The 16,214-nt window shown below is 37.0% G+C and overlaps 1 protein-coding gene across 10 annotated transcripts in view; it reads right to left on the bottom strand.

The window, feature by feature from the left end:
- fryb (furry homolog b (Drosophila)) overlaps nt 1-15,719 on the bottom strand; it is a 67,143-nt gene extending 51,424 nt beyond the window's left edge. For 5 of the 10 annotated variants that reach the window (XM_056271567.1, XM_056271576.1, XM_056271569.1 and 2 more), the window contains exon 1: nt 7,853-8,090. In XM_056271567.1, the coding sequence (XP_056127542.1) occupies nt 7,853-8,045 (193 nt within the window). In that variant the 5' untranslated portion in view covers nt 8,046-8,090. Of the gene's footprint in view, nt 1-1,185; nt 1,418-7,852; nt 8,091-14,976; nt 15,077-15,595 lie in introns of those variants that run through there. The other 5 variants (XM_056271577.1, XM_056271574.1, XM_056271570.1 and 2 more) reach the window with 3 other exon arrangements.
- Nucleotides 15,720-16,214: the final 495 nt, after the last annotated feature.

The following is a 16,214-nucleotide window of genomic DNA, read 5'->3' on the forward strand; positions in this document are numbered from 1 at the left end:
CATCTGGAAAGCGTAACAAGTGATAGGGAATGAAAGTGGTGGTTTAGGGAGAAAGAGAGCATGCAGAAAAAGAGATCAGGGGGACTGGAAAGAGATTTGAGTGGATTTGCTTGAGTGAGTTAGCAGACTGTTATCAGGCCACCTGTTCTACTTCACAGGGATCGAGCTGCACGTCTAACACACATGGGAACAAATTAACAGCCACTGTACAGCAACACAGCTCCTTTGTACAAGAAAAAGGCATCTTTATCACCTTTAGCTGAAAGTTTTACCAATGCTGGCGATGCAAGTTAGAGATCCCTCTAAAACAAACACACTCGCAGCACAGAACAGTGACTTAACATCTCAGACTGTATGTATTAGAAGTAGGGCCGCAACAACTAATATATAAAATAAGTTTAATAATCAATGAATCAAATAAACACATGAATCAATGACCAAAATAGTTGTTAAGTAAAGCTGTAGGTCCATTTAATCTAAACTACTAACAAGCATATGAAATTATTCTGGGACATTATGTTCTCCATTTCTCGGCTCGCTTATATAAAACAATAACACTTTTATTACAAAACACAACCCATTTTTCACTCAGCCTTTGTATAAGATGAGTGATCTGATGCTTTCTTACATCATCAGAGATTTATGATGTCACAGTCACCATCATCGTTTTCATATACATGATCCGTGAATAACCTTGACATTGTGCACACTCACACACAGTGATGTTTGTACACTGAGAGGTACTGACACGCTCAAACACTGCACATGATAATAAAAAAACAACAACAGCACAAATCCTCCTGATCCCGTCACGAGCCCCTTTGGTCTGCAGTCATTACATAACGCAACCTCTCCATCCAAACACTAATGAACCGGACACACGCACATCATAAATTTACAAGTAACATCCTAAGTGCATCTACAAGCGTGTATACTGGACAACTTAAGTCAATAACCTCATTCAAAAGCTGGATGTAAACATCCCAGAGAGAACTGAACAATTTCAGTATCCTGATAAAGTTGACATGAAACGGATGGGGTTTAAATCTCATCATTGGCACTAAGGGATATAAAACTTGTCTTCAGCAGATCATAAACAACTCTGTCCTAAGGGTCAGCACACAAATGCAGCTGCATCTCACGAGGATGTAGAACATTGTGTGTGTGTGCCGAGTTGGTACTCACTGCTGCCCCAGGATTTCAGCAGAGACTTGATGCTGATCTCAAAAAAGCCTGAGTCCTGCTGGCTGGCCATGGCTGGTTCGCAGGCTCAGTCGCTGTAGCGACACAGAGATGAGAGTCCAGGCAAAGAGAGCTGGTGGAGTGATGCAGAGAGAGAGAGAGAAAGGCCGCTTTACAGCGTCATACGCTGCAGCACTGCCTTTCCCTACGTGTCCTGTGTCAGCTCTGAGCACCAACTGTTCTCTCTCCTCTCCTCTCTCTTTCCTGCCCCCTCCCTCCATCAAACTCCCTCATCAGCCGCTCTCTCTCTCGCTCTGCATTAAGAGGATTGGCTCCCAGAGAGAATGAAAGAGAGAGAGAGCTGCTGTTTGTGTTGTCCAGTCTCCCTTAAAGGACATTAAGAAAAAGGGAGGGGGGAGGGGATTTTGGGTTTGTTTGTTTACCGCAGTATTCCCTGAGCAGATCGGTACAACCATACCTCAATGCTCTTGTTTACCATCCTGACAATTTACTAAAATGTAAATGTGTTCTCTGTAGGATGACACTGAAGTTGATTTGCTGATATGTTCATTCTCAATGTCTTTCAGCAAATCAGCTTACAATGTATCTGGCTGCCATAAAAACAACACACACTTATCTATTGCCCACAGTATTTTAGTATTAGAATATTAATAATAAGTACTTTAATTTTATATGCACAATTACATTTTATAGCAGGCGGTGGAGGTGGAGGGCAACAGCCTGTCACTCACAGATCATGTGATCCTGTGTGTTCACTGTGCATGAGAAGATGACAAGTGAGTGTATGGGAATGGGATTACATCGTCACACCATCTGCTGGCTGACATGCAGAGCTGCAGCAATACAGCAGAAGATCATTCAAGGCACATGCGCTGTGGGTTTCTAAAGCAAACATGTGGTTGAATACTGCACTGATGAGCATTTCATTTGACTCATGTTGAACGTGTAACAGTTCACATGATGACATCATTGCCTTCTCTGTCTGTTAGGCTTTTTAAAATTCCCATGATAGTGATGTCACCTCTGGGCAATGGCACAGGACAAAAGGCAATAATGCTTAAAAATCTTAAAATAAAAACGAGTCAACATTATACACCAGAATCGAATCGATTCACACCTTTTGTTTTTCACATTTAAAAGAAGAAAAGAGAGACAAAGAAGAGGGAGAGGACTAGAGCTGTATTCGAACCTGTAGAGCTGGTCTGATCATTTCTAAACATTCTGTGCAGGAACAGCAAATGTATGGCCAGAGATTCCTAAGCAATGGCTTCAATGTACACATCTACAAGTGTACAGCTTGTAAAAGAATATAGAGAAAAGTATTTGTATACGGGATAATTAAGATATGTAATGGAACATACCTGAATTTCTTTTTATTTCAGGGGGTTTTTTTTTACCCAGAACATTCCATTAAATTTAAATATTTAAATAGAGAAAGTGCTTAATACACACATACATATACATGCAGTACTGTTCATAAGTTTGTGGTTGTTTGTGGTCTCTTTTGCTCACAAGGCTGATTTGGAGCTCAAGAAACTTTTCTTATTATCAAAGTTGACACTGTGATTCATATTTTTGGAGGATTCTTCCAAATGTCTTTACGGTCCCTTTTGATCAATTTAACTCATCCTTGCTGAATAAAAGTATCAATTTCTTTAAAAAATAAATTCCCCCACAGTTTAGGACGGTAGTGTATGATTAGCAGAATTCAACAAAAGCATCTTATTTACAAAACATGCTCTGAGAATTGAACAAGCAAAACACTGTATTGCGTTAATGGTTGATACACATCAGTAAAGGAATGTGATGCTAATATCTCAGAGGTTCCCTCACAGCAGAGAGAACATAAGTGTTTTGGAAGAATGAAAGTAAATAGTTTCCATGTGAAAGCAGTTACCAAACATGTTCTCCTCTATGCCCTTAATCTTTCCAGAAATTCTTGTTGTTTTTCTTCTTTTGTTGTCTTTTGCCCATATCAAGACGTTCACAGAAAAGAAAAAAGAAAAAAAAAAACTAAATATGATAACCCTAACCCTAAATATGAGCAACTGTAATAGTTATGCTTACCTTAGCAAACATACAGTATGTTTACACCAAATGAACAATTTTGGAAGGAGCGGTGTGCTGTATATGACAACTTGATTGACAGAGCATGTAATTACTGCAGTGTATCATAGCTTTCAGCAAAAGGACTGGAAGAAGATAATTCACATTCTGTCACATCCCAATAAATGTGTAAAACAGTAAAGTGGTGAAACAAATCAGTGCAAAATGAATTGTGTTTGCACTGAAAAAGTTTGGTAATGTGCTGTTCGCGGTGGCTTGAATTGAGGAGTGTCTGGGTCTCTTGAGGGTTTTACTGCTACTGTGGACTGTGGAGTCGTCCCAGCTGACACTGAGCTCTCCCAGCTGCCCCGGGCACATCTCCACAGCAGCTGGGGTCACACCCACCACTTCCACCACACAGAAACGCTCTCACGGTTTCATCTGGTGAGCTGCTTCAAACAAATCACTTAACAGTACAGCTTACGGTCCAACTGAAAAAATAAGTGATCAAAATACAACTTTTAAAGTGTTTTCCGTTTACATTTTTTCTGGAATACGTTTAAATGGTATAATTAAATGATTGGTTCACAAAAAAACGAAAAATTTTTTATCAATTACTCACCCTTATGTTGTTCCAAACCCGTAAAATGTTTGTTCATCTTCGAAACACAAATTAACATTTTGTAAATTAAATGATCTGAGAAATTTCTGTCCCTCCATTGAGTCCAGGCAACTACTTTGTAGATTCAAAAAGTTCATAAAACTAATACATAGCCTATGAATCGAGCGGTTTAGACCAAATTTTCTGAGACTCGACCGGTTTATATGATGAACATATTGAATTTAGGCTTTTATTCACATATACATACTAATCTGCAAACAAACAGAAGATCAACCGTACTTGCTTGAAGCGTAATAACAAATCTCAGTGGTTCTTGCGGAAGCTCAAACGTGAAAGTAACACACAAGAATGAAACACATTGGTTCTTGCACATCAAGCAAGCATGCTTGAGCTTCTGTTTACCATTTCTGATGTGTGTGTTGTTGATAAATTATTGTATATAAATAAAAGTCTAGATTAAATCTGTTCATCATATAAAGTGATCGTGTCTCTTCAGAAAATTTGGACTAAACCGCTCAATTCATATGGATTAGCTTTATGATCCATTTATTAACTTTTTGAAGCATCATAGTAGTTGCATGGACTGTCAATGGACGGACAGAAATCTCTCACATTTCATTTACAATATGTTCATTTGTGTTTCAAAGATGAACGAACGTTTTACGGGTTTGGAACGACATAAGTGTGAGTAATTGATGACAGAATTTTCTAAATTGTAATAATCAAAACTTTAAAAATGTCATAATTTATTACAATTTTAACAATAATAGTGCCCAATAAAATGTTTTTTAATTCTGTGTATGTTTTTTTATGATTAAATACAAATGTAATGTATGATCAAAAACAGTGGTAATCAAATGCATGCATAAAACTTTATCAATTTAATTAATCTTTTAAAATGTAATTAAATTAAATTTGAGCAATTCCTTTCATTTTTTGGCAGAGATTTACTGTTTAAATTACACCATCGATAAAAAAATTGCAGAACATGCAGAATTCATATTTAAATAGCAGTCTCTTCGCAGTTTAATATTCACAGACACTAGTTCATATCACAATTTAATTACTTGTACAGCCCTACTTTTGATGTATTAATCCAAATGTTGCCCAATTTCGTGACATTCCACGTTATACTGTAAAATCCATTTTTATGACTAGATTCCGTGTCTGTCCACATTTCCCACATTGCATTTATATCACAGGGCCATACCTGAACCCCATTGACTTTCATTGTATGGACAAAATATTCTGCTGAATTGATATTTAAACGTTATAAAATTGTAAAACGTGTATGTCCATGTGTGCAGGTACAAGCTGAAATCAACACAGCATCTTAAAATAGATTGTATTAATAATGAAGAGAATTTAAATGCTGAGGCAGGTGTTTATTTTGCTGCGTTACTCATGTTAGGCATCAACTGATGACGTTCCTATAGCAAACTGTTCAGGTTTTTATTCTCTGTTACGAGAGCTTCACAGCAGTCAAGCCTGGATTATCTTTACAAGAAACCCCCAGAATTCCAAGCATTTGGAGCGCCAGGCGGCCTCTGCCAGCTGTTAAGACTCTGGCACAGGGATCACTGGCTCATAACTACTCAGTGACCAGGATCCTGTTAACATGATCCTAGTTCAGTGTCAGTACTGGCGAGCACACTGGCTTCTAAAACCCATGATCTAATTGGGCTGTTTCCAATAAAAGTCAATGACGGGTCAAGATGCTAAAATTAAATAAGGAATACCGAGAGAGGCTCCTTCAAATGTTACTTGCGGACATTCTTCAAAACAAATCTTTGGGTTTAGATCAACATGAGGGTGAATAAATGAAATTTACATTAATTGCTGTACAGGATTCAGGACAAAGAATTCAGGACACTTAAGCAATCTAACCAAAACTTCCTCTTTGTTTTCAGCTGTTTTTTTCCTCTGACAAAAGGTCTCTTCAGACAACCATCAGTAAGGCTTCTGTGAGGGTTCAAAATCTTTCAGGCATCCAACACACCTGTTCAATACAGATCTGAAAAACCAATCATGGGAGACAGATGCGCCCACTCAGCAGAAACCCCTAATATACTCCCTTTTTAGCTTTGGAGAGGAAAGGACAAGAGAATACAGCACCAGATAAAACACAACACATCATTACACACTTCACACCACAGATCAAACCTTTGAAACAACTAAATTGTTTATTATACTACTAAACCTATCCACTTTCCCTCCAAAGTCTCTCTCTTCTCTCTCCATCTGGTTCTTTGTTTTAAAGGGATAATTCACCCAAAAATTACATTTTTGTCATTACTTACTCACCCTCAAGTTGTTCCAAACCTGTATGAGTTTATTTCTTCTGTTGAACACAAAAGAAGATATTTTGAAGAATGTTGGTAATTAAACAGTTGACGGTAGCCATTGACTTCCATAGTATTTTTTCCTGTTATGGAAGTCAATGGCTACTGTCAACTGTTTGATTACAAGACTCTTTAACATATCTTTTGTTTTGAGCAGAAGAAATAAACTCACACAGGTTTGGAACAACTTGAGGGTGAGTAAGTTTTTATCCCTTAAAATCTTTTTTCCTTTGTTTTATATCTCAAATATATCCTGTTTTTTTGAACTTTCTATTCATCAAATAATCCTGAAAAAAGTAGCTATAGGCCTAATGGTTTCTACAAAAATATAAGCAGCATAACTCGTTTCAACATTGATATTAAGATATGTTTATTGAGCACCAAATCACCATTTTAGAATGATTTCTGAAGAATCATTAAAAGGTATTAAAATGGAAACCAGTTACACTAACTGTAAAAAACATATGTTGCCATTACTTATTTGTCATATTTTTACAATGTTTTTAAAATTGTAATACAATTTTACTGTTTTTAATATTTTGGATTAACTAAATGCAGCCCTGGAGACCATGAAATACTTCTTTTTTTTTAAAAAACACCAAACTTTTGAATGGTAGTGTGTCACAATTTTTTTCTCTGTTGTCTACAACCAATGTTTTGGATACTGCCCTCACAATCAGTGGCAAAACATTCACTGACGTCTCAAACATTCTGGACCTACAAACCACATCTGCATCATTACTTAAACAACTGCATTTAAAAAAAAAAAAAAAAAGATCTGACCAAACATTTAAAAAAAATAAAAATAATCTAATGTGTCTAAATAAAAATTTGAAAATAACATTTCCCCAGAAGTGTGAACAAAGTCACTTTAACTTAGACAAACACATTTGTTTCTTTGTGATCTTTTTCTTTGCTTATTCCTCTATATGTTGGGTTTGCATAAGGACCATCCCAGTTGTGGTTCCGGATGATTTGAGATGCTGGTTTAACTAAGGTCTAATTAAAACCCCAAATGATCTCTTTCCTGATGCTGATGCTATCTCTCATCATTCACATCCACCCTTCCCCCTATTCCATCATCGCTCACGTAGGCACGGTTGACTCGCAAGATTCAGGTCCCAACTGAAGCCATGGTCCTCCTGTCAACCCTTGGGAACCTCTTTTTCTTTGTCTCTAACTACAAATCAAACTCCACAATGGAACGGGGGGAGGTAACATTTTATGGCTTCTCAAAACCTGACTCTATAACGTGAAAAGAAAATTAAATACGATACCACCACAACCAGCCACAAGTTTCAACGAAATTCCCCACCCACTCAATGATCTCTAGCTGAAGGCTACCAGAAAGTCTTACAACACAGTCACTACATGACATCATAGCGTTGTGTCACAAAGTTTCACACGATGAGCTACACCACTGAGACAAATTGCAGGCTATCAACTGGCTGACTGAGAAAAAAATACCAGAAACACAAGTTTGATGTCCTGTGTGTGAGGTAAAGACGGGAGTCTACGCCTTGGCTAGACATAAAAGACAAATCTAATTAAATCACACAATATGAAGGATGACTTGAGTGTCATTACACATCAAGACATTAAAGACAGCGGTACTACCAAAGCAAAACCTGAGCAGTACCTTCTTTGATGATGGTGGGTCTTTTTCTCGGCTGGATCTTCCTAAACTTCCCTTTAAAGTCTGCTGGAGTGAACATATGCATGGAGAGACTAGCCATCTGGACCAAAACAATCCCATCCTGGCACTGAGTTTCGCAAGGGTTCGGTTTACCATCCGCCACAACTCCGGCACTGTTGACATCCTCCACTGACATATCCGACACGGATGACAAAGAGAGGGACTGCTTTCACCTGCTCAGGATCAGCATGGATACGGATCTCCAGAGAAGTTCCTCTCAGTTCTGTCTGACTCTTCTTTTGATTTTTTTGTCCCTCTGTCCTCTGTACTGGGTACATGAGCTTAAAAGTGTGAGTTAAATCAGAGAGGGATGAGTGCTAATGCTCTCTGTCTGCTCTCACAGGTCCAGGCTGTTTAGCCAGTTACAGTAACACGCCTGAATGGGGCAGGTGTTGAATTACTCAAGACGGACACGCCTCTTTTGTGTGAGAGAGGGTGGAGATTTTGAAAGTAAAGGAGGAGAGATGGAGCAAGTGAAAAGTGTGACTGTGTACAGTGTTTATTTTAGAGTGCTTTAAAAACACTGCCATTTGGGAATAGAAAGCAACCTATCAAAATGACTTGCTTCTGGTTTAGATTAACTTGTTATGTTTTGCATCCAAGGTGTTTTCAAAATGGTCGTCAAGGCATCATGTCCCCCGAGTTTGATTCCCAAATGCTATGTGCTCACAAAACAAACATCATTTATATGTTGTTTTTTTATAGTCAGAGTGAATAGACAAATGTGGAGTCCTTGGGTGAGGGTGTTTATTTGGACCACCTTTTAATGACATTAAGCTAACAAATAGCCGCACTGTTCACTGACCTGCAGGCGTTGCTCATTTTATGGAGTAAACTTTTTGAAGGCCAACATGGAACAACTACCTTATTCTGTCTCTCTCTCCAAGTGGCCCCCGCTGAAAGTGCTGATGAAAAAGAGGGAAAAAGAAACAGAGCGACTGACCACTCCTTCGAGAGAACACAAAACAGCCCTTTTCTTCAATAAACAACATTTTGATGCAAATCCAAAAAGGTTCAGCGTCTCTTCCCAAGGGCCGTCTCAGCCATCTCAGAGCTGCAGAACTGAAGGCTACTCTGTCTTTACGCCTGCAAAAAATATAGATTTTTTTTTTTTTTAGGAAATAAAGTCAAGCACAGACTAGCTGTATGAAGAGCTTGCTAATAATTTCCAAGTCAAAACTCGCATACAAACTCAGATTTCCTATCAACCCCCTAGAAACGCCCAAGCAACAATTAGTACACCACAGAAACAATGTCAATGTGCTGGCAATCGCACAAGTGTTATGGAGGCAAATTTTGCATAAACAAACAATCATATTTTTCCGAATATTTTCAGCCTTCTAACAATCATCAGAAATGCTTTAAACAATTTCATAACGTCAGTGGAGAAAGGCATATAGTTCATCCTAACATCGTAATATACATCATACACCCGCTATATTGCTAAATCTACCCGATTTTTCATATCAACAAAAAAATATACCAGGATAACCTGGCATCTCTCGAGAAACTCCCCTGCTAGTTCGCTTTTAATGATATGCTTAAGCCCGCCAGCACGTTGACGTGATTGGTTACAAGCTAGTTTGTGACATCAGAAACACCAGTGATTTCAAACCGCGTTTTTGAGACGGAGTCTTTTTTTCACTGCAGTTTTCAGGAGAAAATACTCAGCAATGAACTTATGAATTGACTTATGAATTTGCACATGGTTTGTCTTAAAGCACATTAAAAAAAAGAAACACCCCATAGACATATAAACAACATTAAAAACTTGATTTTCACCATAGGGGGACAGTGGAATGGGGGAAAAACGCAAGGTTATTAAAAGTTGAACTGATTTTTTTGTTTGTTTTTAGAACGCTGTGTCATGTGCGAGACGCTGCAAAAGACGCAAGGCGCGAGCTCAACGGTTATACACGTCCGTCTAGCGCGTGTTTACATAGGAAAACAATGGAAAAGTAGCGCATTGGAATGGAAAAACACATTCTGAATGGTCCCCTAAGGCCATGCAAGCATGAAAACTCATCATCCCATCCTTTAAAAATGTGTCATCTTTATATAACAGATAAAAATACAAAGATCCCTGCAAATACCACTGGCCTACCCGAAAATAGCGCACTTAATTGGTGCAGCCTAATTACTGGAGATAACCTAGAACTCCAGACTGTGCGCACACACAATCGTGATCACCACATCAAGGCAGGGTTTGTTTTTATGTAATCGCCTGTGATCTTCAGATATCACATTCCTCAGATGGCAGTTAGGACTGGTCTGCCAGGAGAGTGACGCCACATAGACATGCTGTCCGGAAAGAAAGGCATTCTGAGACACTCTCAAGTGAATTCATGAAGTGAAATGTCAATATTTACACATTTTGACAAGTTCGGCAAATGATTTTGAGGCGTCCACCGGATCTTCCCCTCAAGGGCACTTTGAAATGCTCTTCTATTGATCTCTCTCTTGCAACAATTTATGCATTAGCAGAGTCATGTTTCAAAAGCTCTTTAGATTTAGAAACTGTGAAAATGGCATGAAAGCTTGGTGGAAGATCTAAAGAGAGTCAGACACACAAAACTGAGATTTTTTAAGAGGTGTTTTAGATTCAGCTGGAAAAACTAGAAAAGAGGAGTGGATGGAGCAAGTTCTCATTACAAACATTTCTATCAAGAATAGTGAGGGAAATGAAGACTGAGGCTGCCCTCTAGAGTTTAGTAGACGTACAGTTCATGAGTTTATTTCAAACTAGTTTTATGAGAAACTTAAAATATGCTGTCCAAATAACTTCAACCAAAGCTAATGTTAAGAAACTATACATTTCAGGAAAAATATTGTCCCTTCTACATTATAATTTTATTTATAATAACACACATCTTAATTTAATTAATAAAATGTACTCAACCATTCAAAAGTTTTTGGGTTTTCAGTGTTACATGATCTTCAGAAATCAAAATTGGTGCTTTGAAGAAACATTTCTTATTATTATCAATGTTGAAAACAGTTGTGTTGCTTAATAATTTTGTGCAAACTGATACATTACATTTTTCATGATTCTTTGATGAAAAGCTGTTCAAAAAAACATTTAAAATATAATTTTTTTGTAACATTATCAGTTTAATACATTCTTGCTGATAAAAAGTATATTTTTTTAAATGATAATGTACACCAATAATTATTTTATGGCATAAAGTATGTAAAAGCATTAAAAATGTATATGCATACTTTATTTTAGGCCACACTCAACAGTGTCCCTTTAAGCGTTCATCCCTTCAAGGTAAGCTTTCAATACAATATAAGATGTCTCTAAAAAAGTATTATGGTAACAGTTTAGAACTTTACACTTGACAATAAGGTTTCATTTGTTAACATTAGTTCATTCATTAGCTAACATAACGACTAATGAGCAATATATTTTTACAGCATTTATTAATCTTTGTTAATGTTAGTTAATAAAAATACAATTGTACATTTTTCCATCCACACATCATTCTCCAAATCTCTAATCCTCTGTAGGTTCAGATGTGTACATCGTTTATGTCAATTCACATTACATTAATGTAAACAGATACAACTTTCAGTAAAAAAAAAATATTAGTAAATTAAATTAATGTTGAAATCATCCATAATTTGTTTATTTAGAACTATAATTAGTACAGGTTAACTAATATAAACAAATGAAACATAAAGTGTTACTGAAATTGAATATATTTATAAATAAAAGTGATTTTTGTCATAGCTCTGTTTTTGGGTTACTGTAGATCGCAGAAAGTGATCAACGCTAGTTACAGTGTACATCACTCTGATCGCTTAGTCCGAGAAAGCATCAAAAGAGACAAAGAGATCAATTATTTGAGGAAAAGTGATGTGGAAATAGATGGAGATAGAGGTGAAAGAACAATGCACTGTTGCTATGGCTGTCCTTTTTTTGCAGCTCTTACTCCCCAGTTAATAATTCATGACTTGAGCTTTGAAAAACAGAGGCGAGGAGAGATACATAATATAGAAACAGCAGGTGAAACAGTGAACAACTCTTGACTAAAAATTGGTTACCAAAGCATAGTGGCTAGTTTCAAATGCATTCATTTCTGTTTCTAAAACTACCTGTCAGAAGCGGTTATATAAAATCCTGTAAGCGCCCACTAACCTATACACACAATAACCAAGACCATCTCTCTAAGATTACATAATCTCTAAGTGGGCAGTGCATAACACATTCAGTCAAGTCTCTCAGTAACAGTACAATGTTGTGTGCTCTTGTATACTAGTATGGACAGAATGTAAAACAATTAGATCTGCACTCCCTGAAGAAAATACCAGTGCTTGCAAAAGCAGCAATCGCTATTATTTATGCAAACATCAAGATGATGTCATCTCTGCTGTTTAGATTTTGAACGACAACACTACCAATTCATTAGAAGGATAGTTCACTCTAAAATGCAAATTAAGCCATCATTTACTCACCCTGGAGTTGTTCTAATGCCATATGTTCTTCTTTCTTTTTTGGACCACAAAAGGAGATTGTTTTTTGTCGCATTTTTGTTAAACTTGATTTCCCAAAACTTGTGTGCTTTTTCTAAAAGTGAGACGGAGTGAACTGTGGCACTAATAGAGATGAACCATATATTGTCGTAGTCGTGTTTAATCAATCAAAGCGTTTCAATCATCTGCTTATTCAGCTACAGTGATATAGTATGATGCCCATAGGGATTTTCTGGATTGACTGCGGAGCATATTTGGAGTTTGGAGTTTTGGAGCAGCCCTATGGCACGTTTCGCATGGGATCATTCTGTAATACTTCTGCATTTCTTTAAAAAAAAAAAAGCTTGAATGAGCGCGAGCTGGTGTAATGTTGTGAACTCAAAAACAAAGGAGAGCTGGATCCAAATGTGAGTTTTATTCAAAACTATATCCAAATGAGTTTTATTGACAAAAATAAACAAACAAATCAAACATAAAGACCAGACAACCATGAACAGAATGAGTGCACCAAACATAACATACACGTAGGAACAAAACTCGACAAGCACAAGAAACACTGGGCTATAAATACACAAAAGACTAACAGGCTAACAAGGGGCTGACAAGGGACAGGTGTTGGTGATAAGTAGTCATGGAAACAAATGAGGTAGAGATGTTGTTTGAGATGTGAGAGTAGGCTGGATCAGATCAGACACCAACGAGATCGAAGGAAGATATAGCGAGATTCACATTCATGCGCTGTGTTGCTTGCTAATAAACTGGATGTAATTTAAGTTCGGTTGCTTTTATATGAAAATAAAGTTTACCAATCATTGACGTTTACCAATCATTTTTACTTTAATACAGACATGTTTTTATATTTTTATAGAAATATGATAATCACATAACCCATAGAGAGATTGCACTGTCAGAGTTTAGAAATATTCACATAATGCAAATTCTTAAAGAATTTATGCACATAAAAACATGATATCAGAATTGTTTAAAAGAGAACAATTTTACACTGTTCTTTAAACCAAAAAGCATTAAGCTGTCGTCAGCAAGTCGTCAGCATCTGACTGCAGAATCCGACACGGCCGCCTCGCCGCCGCGAGAGTTTTTTGACATACGTCAGCATGACATCAGAGCAAGTCGGACCACACTCGGACACATTTCTAATCGGGATGTAGTGATCACCGGTGATCGGTTCTGCGCAGATTTTACTCATCGCAAACGAGCCTAATGCAACAAGGGAAAACAGGAACTAAACACAGAAAGTGCACACAGAAACAATTGGAACAAAAAAAAAATACACTTCAATATAAAAATCCTTTTCACAACAAGGGACCACAAGACTGGGATCGTGACAGCGGGACTTTTATTTATTTATTTAGTTTTCTACTTTTGTGGTCCAAAAAAGAAATAAGGGGATATGTCAACAGGGTGAGCAAATGATGGCTTAATTTTCATTTTAGGGTAAACTGTCCTTTTAAGTCAATGGGAAATTTGAAGATAGAAATTTTAGGGTTAACTATCCCTTTAAGACGTCAATGGGAAATTTGAAGATAGGAAATGAAAATACAAAGCACACTTAAGCCTAAAATTATCTAAAATCAACAGATATTACAAATTCTGATCCAGAGAGCATGTCTTTGTCATGAGAACCCAAACTCATCTGGATAATGTGGATGCTAAAATATGTCCTTTCATATTTAATCATGCAAATAATATGGTTTTCCACTGTGAAAATAAAACCAAAGTTATCTTCACTAACTGCAGATCAAGATATGACTGACAAAACAAACCGCAACACAGTGCAACCTAAAATCCAATGAGCTATTCCACATTTTGAATCAGCATTTGTATAACAAATTATTAGAATGATTAACAAAACATTTCAAGCTTCACAAATAGTTTCAGCAACTAAATGTAAATATTCAAACCCTCAAGTAAACACACATGGTTCAGAGTAATGAAGACGGCTGTCTACTTTTGTCTGAACTACATGTAATGAATAAAGCACATACAACAGGTTAAGACGACATTGGTGCAATAGCCTGTATCTCCTATAGAATTTTTTATGTATTTTTGTATCTCTTTTCTATGCTGTGTTATATGGACTTGTGTCTGCAATAAAGTTTATATATACAAAAGCTGTTCCTGCCTAGTGAAAACAGATAGACTCAAAACAATCCTCACCGGAAACCTAGGAGGATCAAAACAACAACTGGGGAAAAAAAATATGAGCTCCGAAAGTCAGTGATCCATGTAAAACACTATTTTGTGTATACCGTTTCATATTATGTAATAGGCATTTACAAGTTCGCATGGTCACTGTCACAAATTTGCTTATTTGATTAGTGACAAAATAGAGCAAAACAATTTAGGCTACGTCATCTTTTCTTTGTTCAGTATTTTTGGGAATATTTTTTTATATATTTTTTTTATTAGATTTTGAATCTCTGATGTTCAATATGGACTTTTGGACCTCACAAATTTCGTGTGGACCTACGTGTGGTTTGTTGTATTAGCTACAGAACTTGGATACAATACATAAACAGTAACATGAATACTGTAATTAAATAATGACAAAAAAATCTGTCACGACTCACCCTGTTTAGACAAAGGAGGATGCGATTGTTGCCATGCAGAATATAAAATCATCCAATTTCCTAAAGGTAAATTTAATATCAGTGATGCTTGATAGTGATGATCCGTATCAGAAGTAGCAGATGTGTCCCAAAAGCGCGTGAGCTGCCTTAAATAAACCACTTTTAAATATATATATTTAAGTCACGCGCAGAATTTCAGTGTATCGTTGGCGCGTTCGACAAAGGCTGCACGCGCCCGTGATGCCCAAAATGCTGTCTATGTAGGCAGCACACTCGATTTTGAACACAGCCACTATTACATTGTTGTCATAATCACAGCAGACATCTCCATTACTGCTATAAGTAAATTACATTAATTTACACCGGAACACCCAGAACACCGATGGCAACCATTTAGACACCATCCATTATTTCTAATTATACAAGGGACAGTTAGAAGCCAAATCTGTTGTGTTGTGTTTGTGTTATCAACAGACAAACAAACACAATCTGTGCTGGTGGTCTGGCCTTCCTCGCGGCTTCTCCGTCAATTTTAAGCGGTTTCACAAATAAAAGCTCACTGGAATGGACACGTGATTACATTTAACACCCTAAAATCATCGAGCAAAAAACATCATACCTTGTATGTTTGTGTTTAGCAGTTTATATGTTCATATCTTTATCCAAGCGTCGTCGCTGAATTCTGCTATTTTCACTTCATTAGTCTCGCGTCTCCTCGCATCGACTGACAGAAAAAGACGGCCGCTGAGGATGGTAAAACTCCGCCCATAGCGACCAATCAGATTGTATATATTTACCGAAGAGAGAAATGGAGATCGCTGATTGGCTGAGACGCACGTTCGTCTGTGTCCTTCCATCCATTAGGTTCTGGAGCGCCTGGAAAGATGCTGCTGGATACTGACAGGTGCACAGTCTCAAAAGATATCAAAAGCAAAATTTTTAATGGAGTTTACCTTTAAAAGTGCACAATTTCATTCAAACTGACTGGGAATTTTCTCTTCCATTGCAGTCTAAAAATGATTTAAAACTTATCAGAACTTACAATTATCTAGTTTATGTCTGTCCTACCTGTAAATGTTCAGAGCATAAGCAAAAATATACACTTTCTGTCAAACGTTTTGAATAATTATGATTTTTTTTAAATAAATGTTTTTGATGAAGTCTCACCTACTGCATTTGATCAAAGAAACAGTAAAACATTTCAAAATGTAATATGCTGATCAGTTATTATTATCAAT

Source organism: Rhinichthys klamathensis, unplaced genomic scaffold (genome assembly GCF_029890125.1).
Source record: "Rhinichthys klamathensis goyatoka isolate OS25496 unplaced genomic scaffold, OSU_Roscu_1.1 h1tg000321l_1, whole genome shotgun sequence".
Lineage (NCBI taxonomy): Eukaryota > Metazoa > Chordata > Actinopteri > Cypriniformes > Leuciscidae > Rhinichthys > Rhinichthys klamathensis.